This window comes from Budorcas taxicolor, chromosome 2 (assembly GCF_023091745.1).
Source record: "Budorcas taxicolor isolate Tak-1 chromosome 2, Takin1.1, whole genome shotgun sequence".
Classification (NCBI taxonomy): domain Eukaryota; kingdom Metazoa; phylum Chordata; class Mammalia; order Artiodactyla; family Bovidae; genus Budorcas; species Budorcas taxicolor.
Window position 1 is genome coordinate 171,152,352 of NC_068911.1, and position 26,930 is coordinate 171,179,281.

Sequence of the window (26,930 nt, forward strand, 5' to 3'; positions counted from 1 at the left end):
TCTCTGCCCTCTGTTGCCTGCCCCCCAACCCCGTGCATGCCCGCAGGCTACCTCCGTGGACCCAGTTTTGCTCTCCTCCTCCATCCACCTGGGGAGGGGGATATTCTGTCGCAGAGAGGATGGGGAGGGTCACCTTATCCTCAGCAACACCTTCCCCAGCCCCTCGTTCTGTTCTGGAGACCACTTTCTCAGCCTGAGACGAGAACTCTCAGGTGATGCTGGATGTCCTGGGGTGAGTTGCTTAACTTCTCTGGGCCTTGAGTCGTCAAGTTGATTTGGTCACTGGAGATGAAGGAGGAGGAGGAGGAGGTTACAGGAAGATACTTTGAACTCTAGAGAGTGGGGCAACCAAAACAGCCCAGATGCTTATTAATAACGCTTCAGTCGCAGCAATAATTACCCCACCTGGCCCTGTGTTGGTGAACAGGCGCTGAGGTTCCCAAGCCCTGTTTTTTTTTTTTTTTTTAACCTTTTTATTTTGTATTGCAGTATAGCCAATTAACAACGTTGTAATAGTTTCCGGTGGACAGCAAAGGGACTCAGCCATACATATACATGTATCCATTCTCCCAGACTCCCCTCCCATCCAGGCTGCCACATAACATTGCTAAGCCTCAGTTTTTCTTTTTTTAAAGCCTTGGTTTTTAATCTGTGGCTGCAGGGACCCCTGACTCTCCTGAATCTGCCTGGTGGGTTCAGAGAAAGGAGGATGGGTCCTGTAAAACTCACTGACAACACGGTGAACTTGAGACCTCTCTAGAACCACTTGGAAGGGCACACCAGGCCTCAGACAGCGTTCTGAAAAGTTCCCACTGATGATGGTGGTGGTTGTCACCTATGGTTCCCTTTCTCAGAGTAATTCTATTTAATCCTCACAGCAGCCCCATGAAGTAGGGCTAATCCTGTTCTCCACCCTCTCACCCCAATGACAGACGGGAAACTAAGGTTCAGACAGGTTTCATCACCTGCTCTAAGTCACCCAGAAAATGAAGGGGCAAGAATCTGAACCCAAATACCTGTGTTCCAGAGCTTCCCCGGTGGCTCAGCAGTTAAAAAACTCCGCCTGCAATGCAGGAGACACAGGTTCAGTCCCTGGGTTGGGAAGACCCCCTGGAGAAGGGAATGGCAGCCACTCTAGTGTTCTTGCCTGGGAAATCCCACGGACAGCAGAGAGCGGTGGGCTACAGCCTATGGGGCCATAAAGAGACAGACACGACTGAAGCAACTGAGCGTGCACGCCTGCACCCGTGTTCTAAACACCTCTCTCTCCTGCCTCGCACGGAGGCCTCAGAGGCCCCGTGCAGACGGCAGAGGGTGGCGGCGTGCTGAGTGTGGCTGCTGTACAGATCTCTCTGTGACCTGTGAGTTCTTTGTGACCACGTGGGGGTGAAATCTACTACCATCTGTGCAGGGACCCAGATTTGGAAGCACTGTGGCGGCAGAGGCAACACCAAGGATGCCCACGCCTCTGGGCCGGAGTCAGGATGATGATCCTGTGACAAGGAAGAGGGACCTGTGCGACCCAGGCTGGCTCAGGGACCTGCTCAGTGGGGAAGGTTGAATAAGAATCCCTGATTACGCACCCTCCTCCTATTTTTTTTTCCTTTTCCCTTCACTGAACAACTGATTCTTTCTTTTTAACCAACATCAATTTTCCATCACGGTAGGCAGAACTCTACCTTGAGAAAGCTTACAGTGATCCTAGAAGAGTCAGTTCAAAACAGATGAGCTAATGCAGGGTCTAAAGCAGACCCTGAAGGGTGGTGGGGGTGGGGGGCAGAGGAGGGCTACAGAGAGAGAGAGGGTGGGTGGAGGAGGCAGGCCTTGGCGAGGGGAAAGGAAGGGGCAGCAGGTTTGGCTGGGGGACTCCGTCTGCCACTCCCTGACTATTTTGGGCACGGGTGGATAATGACAGATTCGCAGGAGGCGAGGGCTCAGAGGGGAAGGAAGTGGAGCTCCAGGGATGTCATTTCTTCTCTGTGCTCCCTTTCTGGGGCAGGCTTCCCTGGGCCAGGACTGGCAAATATGGGGAGGTAGGGGAGGCACGACGCAATCAGGGCCGAATATGTAAGACGTGTATGCATCCAGGTGTGGTTGTCTGTCCCAGTGAGGGTTAATTCCAAGGGGAGAAGGGCTGGAGACTGTGTCCTGACTGTGTGTGTGTGTACTGTGAACATGTGTGCACGTGTCATTGTGCTTGTGGGTTCCTGCGTCTGTGTGACTTGTGTGTCTGCTGTGTCCCTGCGTGTGTGTCCCTGAGTACCTGTGTCTGACTCTGGTTCTGACTGTGTATGCCGGGGTAAGTGTCTGTGTGTGTTTGCGCCTGTGTGATTCTGTGCCCTGTTTGTTGGTGTGTGCCTGTGTGTGACGCAGCATGTGCTTGTGGGCCTGTGGGCCGGTTTGGCCTAGTTTGGGGGTGACTCACAGGTAAGCGGGGAGAATCCAGGCCTTGTTGAGTTAGACAAGGTTCTTTCCCACACTCCCCCCACCCCCTCCACAGCCCCTCCCTTTCCCAGCCCCACACAGCTGATCTGGAAGTCACAGGTGACCCGGCTGGTCCGGGGCCTTGAAGAAGAGAGGGCTCTGGAAATGGGCATTTCTGCTGGCCTAGGAGAGGCCTCCTGGGGTTTTGAGGTGTGTCTTCAGAGGAAGGACAAAACGGGGTCAGGGGATCTATAGGCAGGCAAATTCCTGCGTAGTGTGAAGAACATTCTAGCCATCGTGGATGGCTATTCAGGGATGGAACAGGTCAGCTGTTAAATTTCGACCTCCCTGTCCCTAGAGGTATGCAGGCAGAAACAAATGACCACATGCTTGTGGAATGACTATCAGGGGTGTTGTCTGGGGGCTGGGTTCAGAGAGACATAGAATTCTGATTATTGGGAGGTCACAGACGTATCTGATATGAATACCAGTGGCTTCCTCTTCCGAGGCTCTCCTGTGGCAAAAGCCTATGGAGGCCTTCCAAATGTGATTCCTGTTTTTATGTCTAATTCTTTGACCCCTGAACTCTCGGAATACTACTTTCAAGAGAAATTGGCTTTGGATGAATCTAACCAGAACCTGGGGCTTCCCCAGGGGCTCAACAGTAAAGAATCCACCTGCAATTCAGGAGATGCAGGAGGCGTGGGTTTCATCTCTGGGTCAGAAAGATCCCCTGGAGAAGGAAACGGCAACTCACTCCAGTACTCTTGCCTGGATAATTCCGTAGACAGAGGAGCCTAGTGGGCTGCAGTCCACAGGGTCCCACAAAGAGTGGGACATGACTGAAATGACTGAGCACGCACGCGTGCAACCAGAACCTAGCACATCACCTAACACGATGAACGGTGAATGAGTGAGTAAAGGAATGAATACATGACTTAGAACCCAGGCTTTGCCCCCTACTGTCAGTGACATCACAGATAGTGAATCTCAGTGAATGGTGGTTATTATCATTAGTACCAGCCAGGAAGACAGAGATTCTGTTGGAAGAAAAAGAGCTCCTTAGTGAGGACAGAGGAGAGGGCTGGGCCTTAGGGAAGGGCTACAATCAGGTGTCTGAGTGTGTGGCTGTCAGGAATTCGGGCCTGGGGAAAGAATTGGGCATCCCTTCCAGCCCCTCCCCTCCGTCACACACAAGACTTTCCTGGGGCCACCCAGAGCCCATCCTGGACCAGGCCACATGCTGTCACAGTCACCAGTGGTCCCCGAGTCAGGTCAGGCTTCCCTGGGCCTCAGCCCCATTCAGCTCTGTCCCTCATAAAACCTGAGTCACTTCTGGGGCCACAAGACAGGGTCAAAGTTCTGGGTTCCATCAGCCTCTCAGGAGGGAGGGAAATGGAGAAGAGGGGAGGGCAATCGGGGGCATGGGTCCATTTCCGGCCTTAAGGGCCCCTGTGATGGTCTGGGGGCTGCCTCACAGAGAGGAGGAGCTGCAGACAGGCCGGTACTGAGGCTGGCACAGAACAGGCTGATCTCTTGGGTTCTTGAGACCTGAGAATAGGATTGCCCTACTAGTGCAGCCTGGAAGTCAGAGTGGGGACTGCCTGGCCCCTTCCAGGACTGCTGTGCCTCCTTTAAAAGTAAATCCCCCAAAACACAGAGTCTTAGTTTACCAGATACATTAGGAAGTTTGATTTGGTGGTTCACCACTTAGGGTTAGATTCAACCCTTGTCTCTGCTACTGTGTGACTCTGGGCAAATTTCCTAACCTCTCTGAGTCTTTCCCCACACCCACATCTGCAGAAGGGGAATGTGTGTTCATAATTTATAAATAATTTATTCTGTCTTAAAAAATTGAAGTATACTGGATTTAATATAGCAAAGTGATTCAACTATATACTATTTTCCATTATAGGTTATTACAAGATATTGATTATAGTGCCCTGTGCAATATAGTAAATCCTTGCTGTTTATCTGTTTTATAAACAGTAGTTTGTATCTGTTAATCTCATACCCCTAATTTATGCCTCCCCCTCCCCTTTGGTAACCATAAGCTTCAGTGTCTGTGAGACTGTTTCTGTTTTGCCCGTAGATTTTTTTTGGCTGTGTTGTGTGGCTTGCGGGATCTTAGTTCTGACCAGGGATTGAACCTGCACCCTCTGCAGTGCAAGCGCAAGTCCTAACCGCTGGGACCACTAGGGAATTCCCATGCATAAATTCATTTGTATCATTTTTTAGTTTCTACATGTAACTGATATCATATTATGTTTGTATTTCTCTGTCTGATTTACTTCTCTAAGTATGCTGCTGCTGCTGCTAAGTCACTTCAGTCGTGTCCGACTCTGTGCGACCCCACAGATGGCAGCCCACTAGGCTCCTCCGTCCCTGGGATTCTCCAGGCAAGAACGCTGGAGTGGGTTGCCATTTCCTTCTCCAATGCATGAAAGTGAAAAGGGAAAGTGAAGTCGCTCAGTCGTGTCCGACTCCTATCGACCCCATGGTACTCCCTAGGTCCATCCCTATTTTTGCAAATGGCAATATCTCACTCTTTTTTATGGCTGGATAATAGCCCACTGTGTTTATACACCACATCTTCTTAACCCATCATCTATGGATGGACACTTTAGCTGCTTCCATGTCTCGACTATTGTAAAGAGTGCTGCTGTGAACATTTAAGTGTATGTATCTTTTTGAATTAGAGTTTGCATCCTTTCTGGATATCTATCCAAGAGTGGGATTGCTGGATGATATGGTACCTCACTTTTTAGTTTTTTAAGAAAACTCCATACTGTTTGCCATAGTGAATAATTTATTCTTCATGGGGAAACTTAGGAGTCAGCATTTTCGTTTATACAGTGAGTTTTTATTCTTTCTCTCATACTGGATTCCGACAATAACCCTGTGAAGCACATACTCTTGTTATTCCAGTTTTCTGGCTGGGGGCCCTGAAACTTGCCGGGGAAAAGTGGCTGCCCAAGGTCATCTTGCTGATGAGTGACAGGGATAGGGGGAACCCAGCTTTGCTTGAGGCCAAAGCTGTCTTTCCTCACCTTCCTTCATCACGATTGGAAACAGGGTCAGAACATTGCTTGTCTAGTTTTCAGCTTTCCGGTTTTCTAATTTTTAGCTCCTAGAGGACTAGCCCCAGGGCTCCTTGGGCAGCGTCACAGCCCTGTCCACAGACCAGTGAGTCGGATCCACATGCCTCTTTTCTTCCTCTCTCTCCTTCTAGGCTTAGGCCTCAGCTTCACCCCTTGAAGGACTGTGGCATAGGAGAACGCCTGAAAGTAGGGAGAGGGGTGGGAGCTCTGAGGGTATCGTGCCCATTTTACTGATGAAGAAACAAAGGCCCCGAAACGCTGGTCTGAGGTTACTCAGTCTGACCTCTGCAGAGACAGCTATTCTACACTGCAGGAGCCACCCTGACCACTCCCCCTGACCCCATCTTTTTTCTTCCCGGCACCCTCTGCAGCGAGCTGGACCACAGCGAGCCAAGGACATCTCAGGACGCCTTGCCGGGGCCCAACATGGAGGAGGCCAGTGGGCCCCTGGCTGAGGCCAAGGCCCAAGTGGTGAGCACCACGTTGACATGGCGGCAGCGGCCCCCTGCCCCGGACGAGGTCAAACACCGTTTCCACAAGGTGTCCCTGGTGTCAGGGGCCCGGTTGGAAGCCCCCTCCCAGGAGACGTTTGAGTCCAGCCATCGTCGAGAGGAAGTCAATGGCTTTGCTGTCTGGGAGGAAGAGACCGTGAACCACCAGGGCCCCCGGGACGGGGCTGGCTCCAAGAGCTTCCAGAGCCACGGGCCCGTCTTTTCCAAGAAGTACATACTACCCCTCAAGGAAAAAAGGCCAGTGGGAAGACTGAAGGAGGCTGCGGAGCAGGGTGACGGCAGCCCCCAGCCCCCCAGGACCGAGCCGCCGAGTGCGGGAGCCATGGCCAGGACTGAGTTTTTGGTGCCAGCGCACGGGCCCCGGGAGCCGAGCCCCCACCCAGGTGTGAGTCTCGCCAGCGGCAGCTCCAGGAGCCTGGAGGAGCGGCGGGTGACGCGCACTGTGCGGACCACCGTGATGGTGGGAGGCCACGTGGACCGCCGGGTGAACAGCACCGTGATCAACTCCGTGGGGCCCTCACTCTCGGGTGAGGCCCTGCCAAGGGGCCGCAGTGTTGCCCGCGAGGTGCGGGCAGTGGTGGTGAACCCCCAGACCGAGGGCTCCCCCAGTCGCAGTCAAGCCCTGGAGCTGCTAAGTAGCCTTGTACCAGCTGAGCGGACCGCCCCCACCAGCCGGCTTCCCAAGCCCCTGGCTGCTGTGCCACGGAGTCCAGGTCTGGGCAGCACAGAAGGGTCAACCCTTAGGCAGCTGCCTGAGACAAGGATGGCAGAGCTGAAGGACAGATCTGCTCCGGGCCCTGCGGGCTTTCTGGCGGAGGCTCACCCCACTCTGAGCCAGGAGGTCCCTGCAGCCCACCCAGACCAGGAACAGGACAGAGCCCTGGGTGCCGGGGTCCATGAGGTGCCAAGGGTGCAGAGACCCGCCAGCCCCACCCAGTCCCCTCTCCAGACCTCTCAGGGCCACACCCCAGTACCCTCCTCTCCCAGACTCCAGACCCGAACCCTCTCCCTGAGCCTAGTTCACCCCCCAGAGCAACCTGAAGCACCTACTCAGGCTCGGGCCCAGCTCACTCTCAATCCCCGGGGACCCCAGGCCCTGCCCTGCATCAAAAGAGAAGGGCTTTCCGATGCTCCTGCGGCCACCGTCCCGCCCATGGTGAAGACTGAGGTTGTTATAGTCCCTGGACAGTCTCTTGCTCCATCCTCTACGAGATGCAAGGCCACCACCAGCCCGGGAGGTCTTTCTGCTCCATCCTCCCCAAAGAATAAGGTTGTTCAGGACTCTGAAAAAGTCCCTGTTGTTTCCCTTATCCAGAAAGAGATAGTACAGGGCCCTGGGGTTCCTGCTGACCCATCTCCCAACCAGAAAGCGGTAGTGCAGGGTCCGAGTGCTCCTGCTGCCTCAGCCCCCAAACCAACCGAGGTTGCCCAGGGCCCAGAAGTCAGCCCGATCAGCCAGAAAGAGGTCGTCTGGAGTACGGCAGGCAGCCCTGTCCCTCCCCTCCCCAAGGAAGAGGCTGCTCAAGGCCTGGCAATTCCTGCCGTCCCATCCCCCAAACAGGAAAAGGTTGTCCAGGGGTCTGAAGAAAGCATCGTCTCATCTCCCACCCAAAAAGAAGTTGTCCAGGACCCTGGTGCTTCTAATGTTCCATCTTCCACCCAGAAAGTAGCTGTCCAGGCCCCAGCCACTCTCATCGCTCCCTTCTCCTCAGTGGGCAGGATATCCTCTGGTCCAGAAGGTCCCTCAGCCCCGGTGATGATGGGAGCAGAGACCAGCCGGGAGTCCCAACTTGTCCCTGAAGCCACCAAGGGCAAGACGTTCCTGGAGCCATCGAGGGAGGAGGAGGAGGTGGCCCTGACCGCTGACCTAGAGATTTTCCTGGATACCCTGAGGAGCATGGCGCCTCCTGAGATCCTGCGCACTCACCGGCTACCTCGAGCCCCCCGCTCCTCCTACCTGGCCATGTACGCCACCCTGCCTGCCATCGAGGAGGACCAGCCTGGGCCATGTGTGCTGGGACCCAGCCCCCAGGAGGTGCCCACCCTGGAAGTAAAGAAGGAAGAGAAGGCACAGGAGGAGGAGGAAGAAGAGCCAGAGAACCCCTACCTGAGCGACGATGAAAAGCTCCAGCGCAGGCAGGAGAGAGCCAGGCCGGGCCCCCCCAGGGACCCCTCCCCTGCCCGGCCTGCCCAGGTCTCTTGCTCTCCTCTGGAGATGATGAAGAAGCATGTGGCAGGTGCCAAGGGCCCCCACCCAGAACCGGGGCCAGAGTGGCAGGCAGGCAGCCGGCCCACTTCCCGTCTTGGAGGCAGCCTCCTCTTTGGGGGTCTGGTGCCTGCCCTGAAGGAGGCCCCCACCTTGGAACCACTGGGCACAAAACTATCTGCTCTGCAGCCCCACGGGGCACCGGGGCTCAAGAAGGGTCCAGGACAGCTGCCCCTGCTCTACAGTGAAAGGCCGCCTTCACAAAAGCCGGCACGTGCCCGGCCCCCGGAGGGGTGGGTGAGTGAGGCCTTAGGCGGGCAACGAAGGAGGGCCTGGCCTCATCTAGGCCAGGGTTTGGATCCTGGGAGGCAGTCTCCCGATCCGAGCAGCAGGCTGTTTGCACTGAGGATTCCGAAGGGCTTGATAAAATCTCAGAAGCTGGGGAAGGGGGCAGTTCCGGGGACAGAGTGATGAAGCCCTGGGGGCTGGGAGCAAGTGTAGCATTCTCTGTGGGCCAGCTCTTTGCGGGTTGGAGGCCTGCAGGGAGGATATGGGATTCCTGGAGCGGCAGGTTAAGAGAGGCAATAAAGAGGCAACCCCATAAAGACGTATCACGGCTCTCCATTCCAGAACCCAGCACTGAAGACCCAGGGCAAGCTGAACACGAGGCCTGGAAAGGTAGGGGGCGCTGGGGTTGGGGGGCAAATGGGTGGAAGAACAGGAGGTGGGGGTTCCGGGGAAGGGCTCTAAGGACCCCTCTGGGCCTTCTTGCAGATTGTCCTCTTCTCAGAGCCTGGCTGCCAAGGCAGCTGCAAGGAGGTCTGGGAAGATACTGATGATGCTTCCGGCTGGGCCCATGTGGCCTCCGTACGGGTGGTCCGAGGCTGGTGAGTGCGGAGCTCCCGGCGGGCTCTGGCATGTGAACCTCGGGGATGTGAGGACAGTGAGAAGTGCCCACTGAGGGCAGAAGCCCCCCATAGCTACCCAGAGACCCTACCTTGCGGGGACATCCTCCCCACGCACCTCCCACCCAACTCCATTCAGTGACCCTAGGTCTCTGTGCCCACAGCTGGGTGCTGCACGAACAGCCAGCATTCCAGGGCCGGAAGCTGGTCCTGCCTCAAGGGGATACGGAACTTGGAGCCCCAGGATCAGCATGGAGTACCCAAGGCATTGGCTCCCTGAGGAGGGTCGTCCGGGTGAGTGGCTGGGTGTGGGGGACCAGATGTCGCCTCATCTACCCTAAGTCCCAGGCCTTGAGGAGGAAGACAGGGACACCTAGAGGTGGGATTTCTGGGAGAGATCACAGGCTTGGAGCCTGAAGAGGGTTTATACCTGTATAGAGTCCTGACTGTGGAGCCAATTGGAGAAGAAAGGGATTCTGTGGGATGCTCAGCCTGGCTTGGGGAGGCCGAGGCCTAGCCGCACTAGCTCCAGCTGGAGCCTGGGGAAGGATGGAGTTAGAGCAACATAAATGGGTGGGGCTGGCTGTGGGCACTCACCACCCATCCAGGGCTCAGGTGTTCAGGCCCGCAGCCAGAGCTGAGGTGCTGCGCATAGACCCACGTGCACACAGATGCTTCCCTGGTGGCTCAATGCTAAGGAATCTGCCTGCCAATGCAGGAGACAGGGGTTTGGTCCCTGGGTCAGGAAGATCCCTTAGAGAAGGAAGTGGCAACCCACTCCAATGTTCTTGCCTGGGAAATCCCATGGACAGAGGAACCTGGCCAGCTATAGTCCATGGGGTTGCAGAGAGTCGGACACGACCGCAGGGACTAAACAACGACAACGTGGTTGGAAAGGACACAGTGTTATAGTTTCATATCTCTAAGGTGGGGAAATACCATTGTCAGAACACAGGTTTATAAATCACTAAAATTAAGCGGACAAAACCATCTTGGACACCAGAGGGACCCAGAAGAGAAAGCGGAAATCTAAAATCAGGGCCCAACAGACGTTTTGGGATTTTTCTTTTCTCTTCTTCTTTTTTAATGGAAGGACAAAATAACTCTTGAGTCCAGAGCTGTTGCAATCCTCCTGGTAAGAGAGGAAGAGAATCTTATGTTAACTAGGGCAGTGGCCCAGCCATGCAAAAGAGGGGACAAGAATTTTCAAACCCTCTCCAGAAACACACAGATGTTTGCAGACAATTTATTGTGAGCTTCTCACAATAAATTCATCTTCATGTGGGAGGTAATGAGGTACAAAAGAGAACCAAGGGCTTTGAAGTCCGGTGGACTTGGGTTCCTTTGATTCAGTGAGCATTGATTAGGTGCCTAGTGTGTTCCAGGCACTGGGACGTGCTTTGCAACAGTGAACAAAAACTGCACAGCTCTGTTCTTGGCCCTGCCACTTACAGGCCAGGTGCCCTCAGGCAGCCCACTTAACCTCACTGAGTCTGACTTTCCTAGTCTGGGAAGACCAAATGAGAAGGGGTAGGACAGGACCTTAGCATATGTCTTACACTCAGTAGATGTTTCATAAACATTTTAAAAAATACTTATTTATTTATTTCCTCAGCTATGCTGGGTCTTAGTTGCAGCATCTGGGGTCTAGTTCTCTGACCAGGGATCAAACCCGGGCCCCCTGTATTGGGAGCTCAGCATCTTAGCCACTGGATGACTGGAGAAGTCCCTGTTTCATAAACATCTGATGAAGAAGCGAGTGAATGAAAATGATCCTGATGAAGAAGAAACACCCAGAAATGCAGAAAGGATCTGTAGCTTCCTGAGATGCAGTGCAGGTGGAGGCCAGTTTCAGTTCAGTTCAGTTCAGTCACTCAGTCGCGTCCGACTCTCTGTGACCCCATGGACTGCAGCACGCCAGGCCTCCCTGTCCACCAGCTCGCGGAGCTTACTCAAACTCATGTCCATTGAGTCGGTGATGCCATCCAACCATCTCATCCTCTGTCGTCCCCTTCTCCTCCCACCTTCAATCTTTCCCAGCATCAGGGTCTTTTCCAAGGAGTCAGTTCTTTGCATCAGGTGGCCAAAGTAGTGGAGTTTCAGCTTAAGCATCAGTCCTTCCAGTTTAGGAAGGGGTAGAAATTGGTAATGGCACCCCACTCCAGTACTCTTGCCTGGAAAATCCCATGGATGGAGGAGCCTGGTGGGCTGCAGTCCACTGGGTCGCAAAGAGTTGGACACAACTGAGCGACTTCACTTTGACTTTTCACTTTCATGCACTGGAGAAGGAAATGGCAACCCACTCCAGTGTTCTTGCCTGGAGAATCCCAGGGACAGGAGAGCCTGGTGGGCTGTCGTCTATGGGGTCGAACAGGGTCGGACACGACTGAAGCAACTTAGCAGCAGCAGCAGCAGCAGCAGAAATTGGTATAGAGTTGGAATTGTATACAAAGAAGGATCAAATTCAGATCTCCAGAAATGGCTGTCCATCCTGCCCATCCCTCCACCAGGCTAGAAATGAGGTTCCCAGAGGCAGGGCAAAGGGCATGGTACTTGGCAGGCTCCTTCTGAGAACTTTGGTCTTAGGTCCCAAAGGGCCAGCGAGGGACCAGCGAGGGCTTTGGACTCAGGCTTATCTGGCTGACATTGCAGAGAACACCCCAGTTGTTTCTGGCTTCTGGGGAGAAGCCCGTGGCAGCCCCAGCTGAACGGACTTGGGGAAGGCAGGTGTGGACGGGGGTAGTCTCTGAAGGGTGATGGGTGGTTTTGTTTTTATCTTTTGACTATGCCACACGGCATATGGGATCTTAGTTTCCTGACCAGGGATTGAACCCATGCTCCCCTGAATTGGCAACGGAGTCTTAACCACTTGCTGTTGTTCAGTCGCTAAGTCATGTCCGACTCTTTGTGACCCCATGGACTGCAGCATGCCAGTTTTCCCTGTCTTTCACTATCTCTCACAGTTTGCTCAAACTCATGTCCATCGAGTCGGTGATGGCATCCAACAATATCCTCTGTCGTCCCTTCTCCTCCTGCCTTCAACCTTTCCCAGCATCAGGGTCTTTTCCAATGAGTTGGCTCTTCACATCAGGTGGCCAAAGTATTGGAGCTTCAGCTTCAGCATTAGTCCTTCCAATGATTATTCAGGGTTTATTTCCTTTAGGAATGAGTGGTTGGATCTCCTTGCTGTCCAAGGGACTCTCTAGAGTCTTTTCCAGCACCACAATTCAAAAGCATCAATTCTTTGCCCCTCATCTTCTTTATTGTCCAATTCTCACATCCATACATGACTCTGGAAAAACCATAGCTTTGACTCTATGGACTTTTGTCAGCAAAGTGATATCTCTGCTTTTTAATATGCTGTCTAGGTTTGTCATAGCTTTCCTTCCAAGGAGCAAATGTCTGTCCATTTCATGACTACAGTCACCATTCACAGTGATTTGGGAGCCCAAGAAAATCAAGTCTGTCACTACTTCCACTTTTTCCCCATTATTTGCCATGAACTGATGGGACCGGATGCCATGATCTTAGTTTTCTGAATGTTGAGTTTTAAGCCAGCTTTTTCCCTCCCCTCTTTCACCCTCATCAAGAGGCTCTTTAGTTCCTCTTCACTTTCTGCCATTAGCGTGGTATCATCTGCACAGATGAGGTTATTGATATTTCTCCCAGCAATCTTGATTCCAGTCTGTGCTTCATCCAGCCTGGCATTTTGCATGATGTACTCTGCATTTAAGTTAAACAAGCAGGGTGACAATACACAGCCTTGTCACACTCCTTTCCCAATTTTGAATCAGTTAGTTGTTCCCTGTCTGGTTCTAACTGTTGCTTCTTGACCTGCGTACAGATTTCTCAGAAGGCAGGTCAGGTGGTCTGGTCCCATCTCTTCAAGAATTTTCCAAAGTTTGTTGTGATCCACACACTCAAAGGCTTTAGCATAGTCAATGAAGCAGAAGTAGATGCTTTCCTGGAATTTCCTTGCTTTCTCTATGACCAACGAATGTTGGCAGTTTGATCTATTTTTCCTCTGCCTTTTCTAAATGCAGCTTGTACATCTGGAAGTTCTTGGTTCACATATTGCTGAAGCCTAGCTTGAAGGATTTTGAGCATAATCTTGCTAGCATGTGAAAGTGAGTGCAATTGTACAGTAATTTAAACATTCTTTGGCATTGTCCTTCTTTGGGATTGGAATGAAAACTAACTTTTTCAGTCCTGTGGTCACTTCTGAGTTTTCCAAATTTGCTGGCATATTGAGTGCAGCACTTTAACAGCATCATCTTTTAGGATTTTAAATACCTCAGCTGGCATTCCATCACCTCCACTAGCTTTGTTCATGGTAATACTTCCTAAGGTCCACTTGACTTCACAGTCCAGGGTGTCTAGCTCTAGCTGAGTGACCACACCATCGTGGTCATTGGGGCCATTACGACTCCCTCTTCCAGGGAGGTCCAAGGTGCTGTTTTACACATCATTTTCCCACCCCTCTCCTTCTGCAGGACTACATTACCCCAGAGATCAGTCTGTACTCTGAGGAGGGCCTCAAAGGGGAGCGAGTGAAGCTGACTGAGGCCTTGGAGGACCCCCAGGGCCTGGAGAGGCCCCTGCAAGTGGCATCTGCCACTGTTTCCGCAGGACTGTGAGTCTGGGCTTTCTGGAAGCCCTTCATTTAACACTCACTCTGCTGGGTGCTGGGGACACAGAAGTGACAGGACATGGTTCTTGCCTGTGAGAAGTGCTCAGCCTACTGGTGGGGCCAGGCAAGCAAGCAGACAGTAGCAATCCGGAGTTCCAGGATGGAGGAGCACGGGGCTGCAGGAGCAAAGGACAGCACCAACCCAGCCCAGGTCAGAGAAGCCTTCCTGGAGGAGGAGACTCCTCAGCTGGGATGAATTGGCTCCATGAATGCAGGGACTTCATACGTTTTTTTCACTACTGTGTCCCTGATGCCTGAAGCAGGAACTGGCATGGGGTAGATGGCCCTGAATATCTGTTAATTGAATGAATGGGGGAAAAAAAAGAGTATACTAGCACCTACAAAGGCCCAGAGGTGAGAGATCTAAGCTTTGAAAGTTCAGTCTGGCCAGAGAAAGCAGCACAATTGGGGAGATGGGAGGCCCAGGAGGAAAGCCTCTTTGTGCAGCTGGGCTGTATTATGAGGCTAATGGAGAATTTTAAGCAGGTATGGGTACTAGAAAGAACTCTCAGCCTCTGTGTGCAATTAGAGAGGGTCAGGTCAGAGGAGAGATCAATGGACTGGCTGCTGCAGGAGATGATGGGGGCCTGAAATGTTCTCCAGAGTTCCCTTGATCAGGGCTTCTCCCCCCAAACTCAATTCTTCCCTCTGCACCTTCCACCCCATCCACTAATCTGTATTCCTGGGAGTCTAGGGTGCAGCTACTTCTCTGCCTTCTTCCAGGTGGCTTCTATACCCCAAACCCTTCTTTGAAGATACTCCCTGCATTCTGGAGCCTGGAGAGTACCCCACCTCAGAGGCCTGGGGAGCATCAGACCCCAGCGTGGGCTCCCTGAAGCCCATGAGATTGGTAAGGAGTAGGTGGGCCCAGTAGCCTTGCCCTGCAGTCTGGAAGAAGAGGCAGGGCCTGGGAACTCCTACTGGGAATAGGATTCGAGGAGAGGGAGGATTTGATCCTAAGGGAAGGGGGTAGGACACAGGATTGGCCATTTTTAAGGGTCTCAGGAACAAGTCAACCCAAAGTCATCAGCCCCAGTCTGTCTCTCCCCACCTCTGGGCTGGGGTCTCACTCTGTCTTCTCTGCAGGGCTGCCCAAGTGTGGAGAGGCCAGGGGAGCCCAAGGTAAGAGCCTGGGCTTCAGGGTCAAAGAGGGCCTTTGGGTAGGGGGTGTGTATGTGTGTGTATGCACCATGGCCTGGACTAGAAGATGGAGAGGAGGGCGCTGGGGCCAGAGGCTGGGTCTGGGGGCAGGTGGTGGTGGTGATGGTGGAAGCCGACTGATTCATTGGCAACCCGCTTTTGATATGGAAGGACCAAGTCACAGGTCAGAGAAGAGAAAGGAGTCAGGGGAGGGCATGGGGCTCAAGCGAGGGACTGGGAGGGCTTAGCTCTGGGCTGATGCTGGCGAGAGTCATCCGGGGATGGCTGGTGGGTCTGGCCCAACCCCACACTACCCCTTCCCCGACAGGCTGTGGTGTATGAGGCCCCAGGGTTTCAGGGCCGGAGCTGGGAAGTGAACAGAGACATCTACAACCTGCAGCAGCCAGAGGATAGCCAGAGCCCCAACTTGGCCTCTGTGGGGTCCCTGCGAGTTCTCGGGGGCTGGTGAGGACTCAGGACCCTTCCTTCTACCTCATCCTCCCCACTGGCCTCTACCCTCCAGGGTGGGGATGACCTGGGCTGCCTGGGGGTGGGGGCAGCTATTTCACAATCCCGTGGGCTTCCTGTGACTCCGTTTGTCTGTCTCCCTCTGCTCAGCTGGGTGGGCTACGAGAAGGAGGGTTTCCGGGGTCACCAGTATCTGCTGGAAGAGGGAGAATACGCTGATTGGTCACGTTGGGGAGGCTATAACGAGGTGTTGACCTCCCTGCGGGTCATCCGAACGGTAAGCAAGAGCAATTGGGACATTCAGCTGGTACCCTCTGTTGAGAGATTTGTGCCTCCTCTCCTTGTTCTGCAGAGTGGTGGGAGTCTTCCTGGAGTCCAGCCTCTCTCCCTCCTGCTGCCCTTCCCCAGCCCACCCTGATCAGCTCACCCCAAAGTCCTTTAGTGGGATGCGTCCTAGGGGTCTGGGCACTCCCAGGGGTTTCCTTCTGTCCGTCCGTGAGCCGGGAGCAATCGACTGTCCCTCGGGCCTAGGACTTCGGGGATCCGGCCGTGGTGCTGTTTGAGGCCATGGACTTCGAGGGGCCGGGCGTGGAGGTGAGCGAGGCATTGCCAGACGTGGAGCTGGCGGGACACGGCCCCAGAACGCAGGCCATCCACGTGCTCAGCGGCGTGTGAGTGACTAGGGGGCTCCGGGGAGCTGGGCGGGCCGGGGGCGGCTCCAGCAGAGGCGTCGGCTCCGCCCCGCTGACCCGCACCCCGCCCTTCCTGCAGGTGGGTGGGGTATCAGGAGGTGGGTTTCTCCGGGGAGCAGTACGTGCTGGAGAAGGGCGTGTACCGCAACTGCGACGACTGGGGCTCGGGCAGCAGCGCCCTCGCCTCGCTGCAGCCGGTCCTTCAGGTGCGTGGCGGCCGCAGGAGCCGGGCCTCTTGGTGGGGAGGGGTCTGGGGTCTGGGCTGTGCCCGCTTCAGTGGAGGCGGGACTAGAAGGAGCAGGCCTGGAGCTCCTGGGGGCGGGGTCTCCTGAAAGGGGGCGGAGTCAACACAGACCCCAGACTCCGCGCGAACTGCGAAAAGGATCAGGAATATTGACCCCAGAGGCGTTGAGGCTAGGGGCTAGTACTCTCGTTGAATCTCAAAACTTTGGTCCCTTCCTTCAGGTCGGGGAGCACAATCTGCACTTTATCTCAAAGGTAAGGAAGTGGTTGGGGCCTCTGTCTCCTCACCCTCATTTAAAATCTCTCCCTCTCTTCCCCATTCTCTCCCCCTCAACTCCATCACCCTCCTTCACTCTCATCTCTTCCCGTCTCTGCTGCCAGATTCAGCTTTTCTCCGGCCCCGACTTCCTGGGTGACCGCATCTCTTTTGAAGATGACCAGAGCTTTCTGCCCACCGCCTTCCAGCCCCAGTCTTGCCGAGTCCACGGCGGCAGGTGAGGACGTGGGAAAGGGGAGACTGGGCCTGTGGGCGCCTGCCCTGAAGCGCTTAGCTCAGCTTGGAAATCGAGGCTGCAGTTAGAAGGTCTTTGTTTGAAATGACTTCCTTCCTTTGGCTTCCTTGGGGTAAGCTCTTCTGCCCCGAGAATCATTCAATCTTAAAAGAAACAAAGCAAAATAAAGTTTTAATAGCAAATGTAGACATTGTAGAGAGTATAAAGAACTTCAGTTTTCATTCACCCCTCTGCCTTTTTTTTCCTTTTTTTGGTAGAATATTTTAAATCCCCAACCCAACATAAAATTTCACAGGTAAATAATTCAGTATATATCTCTAACAAGAAAGGACACACGGCCTCAAGTTATTATCACATATAATAAAATGAGGAGTAATTTATTATTACCTAATACCCAGTCCATTTTCAAATTCCTCCCGTTATCTCAAAAAATGCCTTTGTGAAATTCTTTTGTTTTTCTTAGAATCCAGACAGGGTCCACACATCACATTTGGTCCATTTGATCTCTAATGTATAGCAGTCCCCGCCCCTTCTTTTTGTCTGATACCATTTATTCGTTTAAAGAAACCCAATAATTTGCCCTGTAAGTTTCCCATCTTCTGTGTTGTAGATGATTGCTTCCTTTTAAGCTTGTTCCTCTGTGCTCCATATTTCCTGTAAACAGGTAGTTTACCTCCAGAGGCTTGCTGAGATTCAGGGTGTTGTGTTTCTTTGTCAAGAATGTTATATACGTGGTACATGTACTTTCCACTGCATCACATCAGGATGCACGTGTCTAGTTGTCCCTTTTTAAATGATATTAAGATCCCTACATTATAAGATTCCTCAGTGACCTTTATTTAATGATATCTAGTATCCATCACTAGGAGTCTGATACGACTGAGCGACTTCACTTTCACTTTTCACTTTCATGCATTGAAGAAGGAAATGGCAACCTACTCTAGTGTTTTTGCCTGGAGAATCCCAGGGATGGGGGAGCCTGGTGGGCTGCACGTCGCACAGAGTCGGACACGACTGAAGCGACTTAGCAGCAGCAGCAGCAGCAGCAGCAGCAGTATCCATTGATGATAATTGCCTAGACTCATTATTTCTTTAGAGGTTACAAAATGATTTTCTAAGTTTTGTTATTCATTCTACATATATTAGCTGGAATACTTCTATAAAGAAGAACTTTCCGTTTTTAACTATTTATTTACCTGAAATACTTTCTGCAAAAAAGGCAGTTTGATCCTTTCCCAAGAGTCAGTGTTTGCCCCTTTCTCTTTATCAATTTTCAGAATAATTTTTGAATCAGTGCCCTAGCAACCGCCAAAGCTGACTAATGAAGATTTTTTTTAAAGTATTGTTATGGACTCATGGGTTTTTATGTATATGAAAGGCTCCGGTCCTCTGGAGTCACTATTCTTTTGTGTACTCAAATTACTTCACCTTTGGCAAATGGACGCCCCTCCAGATTGCTTCCTGGGTACTTTTAAAAAATGTGTATGTTTATTTTTTACTGCATCGGGTCTTTGTTGCACTCCCAGGGCTTCTCTCTGTGGCAGGTGGGCTGCCCTAAATCATGAGGGATTTTAGTTCCTGCACCAGGGCTTTAACCCGAGTCTTCTGCCTTGAAAAGTAGATTCTTAATCATTGAACCATCAGGGAAGTCCCTTTCCTGGGTACTTTTGATATGATCCCAATAGTTGTTTTTTTTTTTTTAATAACTTCCTGTTTTTTCTGGTACAATAAAATGTTCCTGGATCATTTTGTATATATGTTTTGCCTCTAACCTGGAGTCACTTCCCAAAGAATCCTGGTCGCTTTTAATGGATAATGCTCTTTGAAGATCAAAAATTTGCATGCTATGTGTTTCAAAATTGTAATACTGATTCTACTACTGATAATACTGCTACTCACAGTAAAACCCAGTGAATGCTGTTTGAGGTTTCTCTGTTGTTCTTTTTGTCCTCAATACATTCACCTACATCCCATTAGGTATGTTCATTTCAAAATATTGTGTTGTTTACTTTTTTCTGTGCGGTTATGCCACCAACCTGATATATAATTAGGTCCATTTACATTGTTTATTCTAATTTTAGGAATACTTCTCATTTTTATTTAATCCTAGTTTTTAGTTACTGAAAATATTTATTGTGTTCCTGTCTTAGTTTGAGCTAGCAACAAAGTACCCTGGGTGGTTTAACAACAGGAATTTGTTTTCTCACAGATCTGGAGGCTGGGAAGTCCAAGATCATGCTGTTGGTTGATTTGGTTTCCTGGTGAGGGCTCTCTTCTTGGCTGGCAGATGGCTGCCTTCTTGCTGTGTCCCCAGGGATCTCTTCCTCTGGTGGGATCTTAGTTTCCCAAAGATTGAACCCAGGCCCTTGGCAGTAAAAGCTTGGATCCTAACCATTGGACTGCCAGGGAATTCCCCTCTTTCTCTTCTTATAAAGACATTAATCCCATGATAAGGGCTCCACCTTTATGATCTCATCTAAACCTAATTACCTCCCAAAGGCCATCACATTGGAGGTGAGGGCTTCAACCTATGAATTCCGGGGAGATACACATTCAGTCCATAAGAGTTCCAAAGTTAAGACTTAAAAAACAAGTTACAGCTTTGCTCATGCTACTTTTTCCTCTCCCACCCTCATTTTTTAAAATGTTCGTTCACTCATTCGTTGTTTTTTTTTAAGATATAAGCAAATATACACTATATATAAATTTGCATATACCTGTAGAAACCAAATATATTTTGTTTTCCTCCTTCTCCATTTTTTTTCACAGTAGGAAGCATATTGCAACCTGATAAATATACCAAAGACTACTGAATTGTATACTTTAAAAAAGTGAATTTTATCTCAGTTTTTTAAACAGGAAGCATACCATCAACACTGTTATGCACCTTGTTTTTTAAGACTGTTTGGAGGTCACTTTATATCCCTCTGAAAGCTCTTCCTCATTCTTGTTGACTGCTGTGTTGTACTCCAGATTCGTGCTTCCAGTCCTCAGTTGATGGACATTTGGCTGCTGCCACTCTGCCACTGCAAACAATGTGTAATCACTAGCCTTGTGTATGTGTTGTTTCGTGAAGGGTGTCCTTGGAACAGATTATGAGAAATAGGCTTGCTGAGTAATTGTGCACGGAGTTTGGCGTGACTGCCAGATTTCTCCTGAAGGGGGCAGTGTGATTCCATTCAGTTCTGTCTTAAGTCTGACTTCAGTTCGTGCTGCTGCAGCGCCTGGTTATCCTTGGCCTCCCCTGGCCTGGGGGACCCCCATCAAGGTTGCATTCAGTGTGCTATATCTCAGGGGGGCCGTGCAGGCCAAGGGCAGGGTGGGCTCAAATACCTACTCACGTCCCCCTATTCTTCCCCTTCCTTCCCCAGCTGGATCCTGTTCGATGAGAAGAACTTTGAGGGTGAGCAGTACATTCTGTCTGAGGGCGAGTTCCCTACTCTCACAGCCATGGGCTGCCTGGCCTCCACAGTCCTGGGCTCTCTCCGGAAGGTGCCCCTGGTGAGTGCCCCTGTCCAGTTCCAGGCACCCCTGAGGCAGAGGTGAGCCTGCCTCTTCCTACTGCTGAGTGAGCTGTTGGGCTTAAATCCAGCCTTCCTCAGAACGACCACAGGTCCTCTTGACCCCAGCGCTTCAAAGCCAGGTCAGCCTACCAGGGATATATTGAGTCCCTGCTGAGATAGATCCTGGGGACCCTGAAATAAATCAGTCACAGCCCTGCCTTCAAGGAAACCAGAAAGATTACAGTGCAGAGTGGTGTGTCCTGAAACTAGGGTGGGCCAGGGCCAGGAGGGGCTGGTGCTCAGGGGGTGGGCTGGGGGCATGGGCGACCACTGAGGTGGTGGTTCTGGGTAGGGGGGAGTGAAGCAGGAAGATGGCTCTGTTGCATGGGCAGAGATGAGTGGCCGGGGGAAGGCCGGGGCTGCTGCGACAGAGAACCAGGACAAATCATGATGTCCTAGACCAGGGACAAGCAGAGAGAAATGACACTGGTCCTATTAAGGACCTGGGGTCTGTAGGACTTGGTGGTGGACAGGGGACCGGTGGGAGCAGCTCAAGCAGAACAGCTGGCCCTGACTTTACCACGCTCCAGGCGGCGCTAAAAGGCTTCCAGTGCTCTAGGACGCCCCATCCTCACCACAATCCTAGGAGCCGTACAACTATTATCTTCTGCCTTTTTCCCATGTGAAAACTAAGGCACAGAGAGGTCACGCAGCTTGCTGCAGGTCACACAGCTGGTGACTGGCAGAGCCAGGTTCTCCACAAGGCAGCCTGGCTCTGGAGTCCATGCTCTTTGCAACTCCACGCTGGGCTCTGAAAACATACCCGGTTCTGGAGCCTGGCTGTAAGGGCCTTGAGCAAGCAGTTTCCTCCTTCCAGCCTCAGTTTGCCTCTAAGTGGGGATAATCATGGCACCTACGTCTAGGGCTGTGAAGTTCTGATGAGATCAAGAAAAGCTCTTAGCACAGAATCTGGCGAATCGGTCAGCCCTGAATACTCGTGAACTGATGTTATAATGACCAGGGTTATTATTCTTACTCTTCTTAGAAGTGCCATTTACCAGGGAGGTGGTATTAAGGCAGGGGGTGCCCATCCAGCCCAGGCTGCATCTGACGATGTGGGCGCCCCCAGCTGGCAGTGTCCAGGAGTCAGGGGCCCTGTGGGGTGCAGCTCAGGAGGAAGAGAGCCTGAAATACTGACCTAGGAGTCACGCGTCTGGAACTGGGGGGAGGGGGTGCTGAGGGCGGGGCTCTTGTGGCCTCACCCTTTCTCTGTGCTCCCCTGGCCCACAGCACTTTTCCGAGCCGTCCATTTTCCTGTATGGACTGGAGTGCTTCGAGGGGAAGGAGATTGAGCTCAGCGGGGAGGTGCGGAGTCTGCAGGCCGAGGGCTTCAACAGTCACGTGCTGTCTGTGCGGATCAAGGGGGGCGTGTGAGTGTGTCAAGGGGAGGTGGGGGCTACTAGTGAGGGAGGGGGAGATCGGGGGTCTCTGGGTTTTCCCCCACTTTCCTTCCACTCCGTCCAAGCCAGGAGGGAGCGGGGAGGGAGTGCAGGCTGGGAAGACTCACTGGACCTCAGGGCTTGGGCCCCAGCCTGGAGGGGCCTCTCCAGGACCCTACTCTGCCCTACAAACCCCAGGGCTCCTTTCCTGCCTCCCTCTCCACCCGTTCCTGTGGCCCAAACCCCAGGCAGAGGAGTCCCAGCTTGTAGGAAGGGGAGCTGGAGACTGTCCTGATGGCCGTGCCTCCTCTCCTTCCTGTCTGTCTGTCTGTCTTCTTCGCTGCGTCTCTGGTGCTCACTGGGTCCAGCTGGGTGCTTTGCGAGCACAGTGACTTCCGAGGCCGCCAGTGGCTGGTGGGCAGCTGTGAGATCACCAACTGGCTGACATACAGCGGGACCCAGCGGGTGGGCTCCCTCTACCCCATCAAGCAGGTGGGTAGCATGGCGGGTTGAGTACATCTGGGTCACCCCATCTGGCTGTGTGTCTGCCTGTCTGTGTGCATCCCACGTTTCCCAAATTCGGTGTTTATGTACTTTGGTCCTAATTTTTTATGATTCCTCTTGAACCGTTATCTCTTTAATATTTTCCTCTAAATCAACTCACTTTTTTCTTTTTTAACTTTATCCTTATCCTAAGGTATAATGTCCATAAGATCGTGGGTTTGATATGTGTGTGTGTCATTTTTCCTTAATAGACACTGATAAACACATTGCCATTACTTTTTAAACAAGAAGGCTTATTATCCACATAAGCCTGAAAATTATCTCATGTATCACCCATTAGCGAGCACGCCTCACTTTGCAATGCCGTGTCTGTACCTGTGTTTCTCTGTGTCTGTGAATGCACGTCTGGACCTGTGTCTCATTTATGTGCAATGAGGGCATGTGTGTGGAGGCCTGGCCACAGGGTGTGTGTGTGCAATGCCATTTGTATGTGTGTGTCCTCTGGCGGTGATCTGTGGCAGCCCTGTACGTCTGTGAGAGTGTGTTTGTGACTGCGTGTGGCTGTACTTGTGACACTGTTGAAAGCATGTGTCTTCATGTGAGGATACCTGTACGGTCCCTCGTAGAACATCACTGCTAGAAGAAATCTTGGAGGTTATCTCCAGCCCTCACATTGTACAGAAATAAAGGCCCAGAGAAGTGGACAAGGCTTTGCTCTACCATCTTTGCGGGCAGTTTACCTCTGTGGCCCTCAGTTTTCCTCATCTATAAACTGGGGCTGATATGTCCGATCAACCTGTTGTGAGAGCTGAATAATGCTGTGTGGCCCTCAGAGCAGTGTGGGATGTCAGCAGACATTGGCTGTGACCGCGGTTATTACTGTCGCCACCACCCAAGACCCCTGGCTGATTTGTGGCCAAGCCAGTGTCCGCCCCGCTGTGGTTCCTCTCCAAACTTTTAGCCAACCGGAGTGCCTGCTGTGAAGTCAGCGGGGAGAGCAAAGAGTGCGTGTACCGGCTTTCATGTGTCCATGTGTCTGTGTCTGCCGTCCTGTGCAGCCATGTGGATCTGGGCTGTATCTGCCAGTGTGTCTGTGTGCATCTCTACAGATGTACAGCTGTGTGGGTATGTGCTGTGAGTGTGCCCTCGGCATATGTGTGAGAAAGAAGGGGTGACTTAGAAGCAGGGCCCAGGTCGGTTTGGGGCAGGAGGGAGAGCCTGGGAGCTTGGGTTACTAGAGGGTCCAGAGTTGAGGGCACTGGGGGCCCAAGGGGGAGCATCCCTGCCCAGACAGCCCTGACTCTCGACTCCCCCCACTCACCAGCGCCGGGCTTATTTCCGCCTCTGGAATGCGGCACTGGGGGGATTCCTGACCGTGCCGGACCACGTGGAAGACATGAAGGCGGGCCGCGTGGTGGTCTCTGAGCCCCGAGCTGGAGGCAGCAACATCTGGTTCTACGAGGATGGGCTACTGAAGAACCAGGTACTGGTTTAGGGGCTGGGACAGTGACATCAGGGCCCTCAGACCCTCACAAGCCCACCTTCAGGAGTCCCAGCCTGTGCTCAGTCGGAAACAGGAGCCAGTCTTGGGCCAGAGAGGCAGAGAGATACAGACACCGGGACCCTGGGGAGCTGGAGAAAGCAGGCTGTGTACCCTTGGGCAATTCAAGCTCTTCCCTGGGCCTCTGTCTCATCTGCAAAACAAAGGGGCTGGACCAGAGGGTTCTAAGGGACCTCCCAGCTCTGATAACCTGTGACAGATCTGGGTCCTATTATTAATGACAGATTTGGGAATTCTCTGGTGGTCCAGTTCTTAGGACTTGGGGCTTTTACTGCCAGGCACCCGGGCTTGAACCTGGTTGGGAAATCAGATCCCACAAGTCATGAGGCACGGCCAAAAGGAAATGATAGATTCATTGCACAAATCTTTCCTGAACACCCGCCATGTGTTTGGCCCTCCTGAAGCTTGCTTCCTAGTGGGGAGAGAAAGAAACAGCTTCAATGAGTCCTAGGTGTTGAAAAGTGCATGGAAAAATACATGAAGAAAGGAAAATAGGGAATACCAGTATCTCTGACAAGGGGAGCCCTTCCTGAGAAAGTGGCAGTGGAGGGGACACCCTGCAGATGCCTTACTTGTGAACATCATGATGTCTTCACGTGAACATCGCATGAAATCCCTAGAGGGCACTAGAGGGCAGGTCCTATTATAGTTCCCATTTTATAGGTAAGGAAACCAGAGCAGAGTTTAGTAACTGGCTGAAAATCACATAGCCAGTAAGTATGTGGATGTTTGCTGCTAAAGCCTGTGCTTCAAGAGTCAGTCATGGAAGCCTTCCTGGAGGAGTTCATATTTTCCCAGCTCTTTGATGGTTTCTCACATTGAACCAGAACCCTTTCAACAACCATCCCCCCAGGAAAACAGAGCTCAGAAAGATCAAGACGTTTGCCCAGAGTCACAGTCCATGAGAGCCAGAAATTCAAAGCTGGGTGTATCAAAGTTGTCTTAGGTTTGGCAGAGTCCCTGGGGGAGGGCCAGTGCCTGACGACCTCCTGGGGGCCTCAGGTGGCCCCCGCCATGAGCCTGCAGGTGATAGGCCCCCCCAGCACAGGCTCCAAGGTGGTGCTGTGGGCTGAGAGCCGCCTGCCCCGCCAGACATGGAGCATCAGTGAGTCGGGCCACATCTGCAGCCAGATGTTTGAAGGTCGGATCCTAGACGTGAAGGGTAAGTTGGGCATGTGTGTGGAAGAAGGCCCCTGAGGGCAGTGGAGTCCCCAGCTCTTTCTGACCATCTCCCCGTCTCTTACCCTATCCCCTGCAGGCGGCCGGGGCTACGATCAGGACCACGCAGTGCTGTGGGAGCTGGCCAAGGATAGGGCGTCCCAGATCTGGACTGTCCATGTGCTTTGAAACCTCCCTGCCACCCCCCAGCCCTGGAGGCTCTCCCTGGGATGACATGTTTTTATAGGGTTTTTTGTTGTAACATAAACTGTTTTATACTATGCTCCCAGGTATCCTTGACACTGCACCTTGATATTTGGGGTGGGGGGCGGGAGTGAGGTTTTATTCACCTGCCTTCTGACTTGCCTAGGCTCAGGTGGGCTTGCTTCTTCCCTCCTTCCTGTTCGGGCGTTCAGCTGCAAGGCCTCCCTCTGCCACCAGAGGGAGCCCTGGGACCACACTGACTGCAGAGTGTGACCTTGTCACCGCCTCCCTCAAATGATGTGTTCCCGGAGCGTGGGCAATGGGAGCACAAACATGAACCAAGCCTTGGTCCCTGTGCTCAGGCAACCCACAGTCCAGTGGAGGATTCCAGCGGGTAGGGTGATACATTCAGTGCCAGGCGAAGAAAGGACATGGAGGCATGCACAGGGGAGGACTTGAAACTATATTTAGAGGCACAAGGCATGGAACACTGCCCGGAGGAGGGAATCCTCACCTTCGATGTGGAGAATGAGAAGGAGTCAGCCGGGCTAGAGGATGGCAGAGGGGTGCAAACAAATTCAGGGGTGGAAGCCTGGAAGTCCAGTGTGATGGGGGCAGGGTGGGCTGGGCGAGAGAGGCGAGTGGGAGCCACACCTCAAAGGGCCTCGCTCACCAGAGCCTCTCAATTTCTCCCAACCCTGGTCTCAGGCCCTAAAGGTTTGATCTCAGTCAGATAAGCCGGGACAGGGGGTCTTGGTCCCTAACCCGGCTCAGAGAGGGCAGGACATAGTCCTTCAATCTAGCAGACCCTTGGCCTCTTGGCTGAGGTTCTCCAGGAAGAGGCAGAGATGGGGACTTCTCCAGGATCCCTTTCCCTCTCTGTTGATCCCAATTCCGAGAGGGGTACGAGTGGTTAGAGCAGCTGTGTGTCCTTCCTGCCTCCTAACCCATGGGTAGGTGGGAAAGAGACAGACAGCGGCCTCTTCACCTTTCTCAGCACCCCCGTGGTTGGAGGCGTGACGACAGGAGGCTGGCTGTGAGGGAACCGCTAGAGGTTGGGCGGGCAGTTCTCTCTGACTCTGTTGTTCTGAAGAAACTCAGGTAATGGAGTGGGGGACTCGCCTCTGCAACTGTGGATGCCCAAGGTCTGGGTGGGTGTGTGTGGGTCCTCTGGGACCTCCCTTCCTGAACTCCCAGGCACTGGTGACCAAATGCAACTAAAGAGAGGGTGACTACGGCAGGTTCTGGGCTGGGTCCTTTCAAGGGGATCCAAACAGGTAGGGCCCCAGTTTCCAGGCTTTGGGGCAGGGAAGGTGGGGTGTGAGCTCCCTGGTGCCAGCTCTCCTGCTGATGGGGACACAGGCAGCCCCTGGGTGCTGGCTCTTCGGGTCTGGTGATGTCCAGTGACCACACATAGGACCCTGCTCCAAGTACACAACAGCTTTATTGACCCCCAGCTGGGAGGTGCTTCCTCCTCCATGTCAGAACCTCCCTGTGTCGGCCATGGGCCCCACCCCAAGCTCTGCCCGTCAATTCCTATAACCTGCTCATCTCTAGCATCAGCACCTCCCAAGGATTCGGGGTGCTTCTCCTGCTAGTGATGATGGCCGCTGTCTCGGGGGGCATGAGATGAGGGCTGGGGCGTGTCAGCTCAGGTGAGGTGGAAGA

At 52.8% G+C, this 26,930-nt stretch overlaps 1 protein-coding gene across 1 annotated transcript; it reads left to right on the forward strand.

Annotated features, from left to right (window-relative positions):
* Positions 1–5,951: 5,951 nt before the first annotated feature.
* Positions 5,952–25,247, forward strand: CRYBG2 (crystallin beta-gamma domain containing 2). Its single transcript, XM_052636134.1, has 19 exons — positions 5,952–8,540; positions 8,874–8,921; positions 9,018–9,130; positions 9,313–9,442; positions 13,642–13,781; positions 14,562–14,688; positions 14,925–14,960; positions 15,307–15,443; positions 15,597–15,723; positions 15,978–16,117; positions 16,218–16,344; positions 16,604–16,636; positions 16,763–16,875; positions 20,265–20,394; positions 21,687–21,826; positions 22,204–22,327; positions 23,664–23,822; positions 24,903–25,062; positions 25,159–25,247. The coding sequence occupies exons 1-19, from the start codon at positions 5,952–5,954 to the stop codon at positions 25,245–25,247; spliced, it is 4,662 nt and encodes a 1,553-aa protein (XP_052492094.1).
* The last annotated feature ends 1,683 nt before the right edge of the window (positions 25,248–26,930 follow it).

What these genes read in the sequence shown, in the direction of transcription:
- CRYBG2 (XM_052636134.1), top strand. Translation starts at nt 5,952, where the DNA reads ATGGAGGAGGCCAGTGGGCCCCTGGCTGAGGCCAAGGCCCAAGTGGTG. An exon ending in CCCTGCGGGTCATCCGAACG is followed by an intron (nt 15,724 to 15,977) that starts GTAAGCAAGAGC and finishes CCTCGGGCCTAG; the next exon opens with GACTTCGGGGATCCGGCCGT. An exon ending in CTCTCCGGAAGGTGCCCCTG is followed by an intron (nt 20,395 to 21,686) that starts GTGAGTGCCCCT and finishes CCTGGCCCACAG; the next exon opens with CACTTTTCCGAGCCGTCCAT.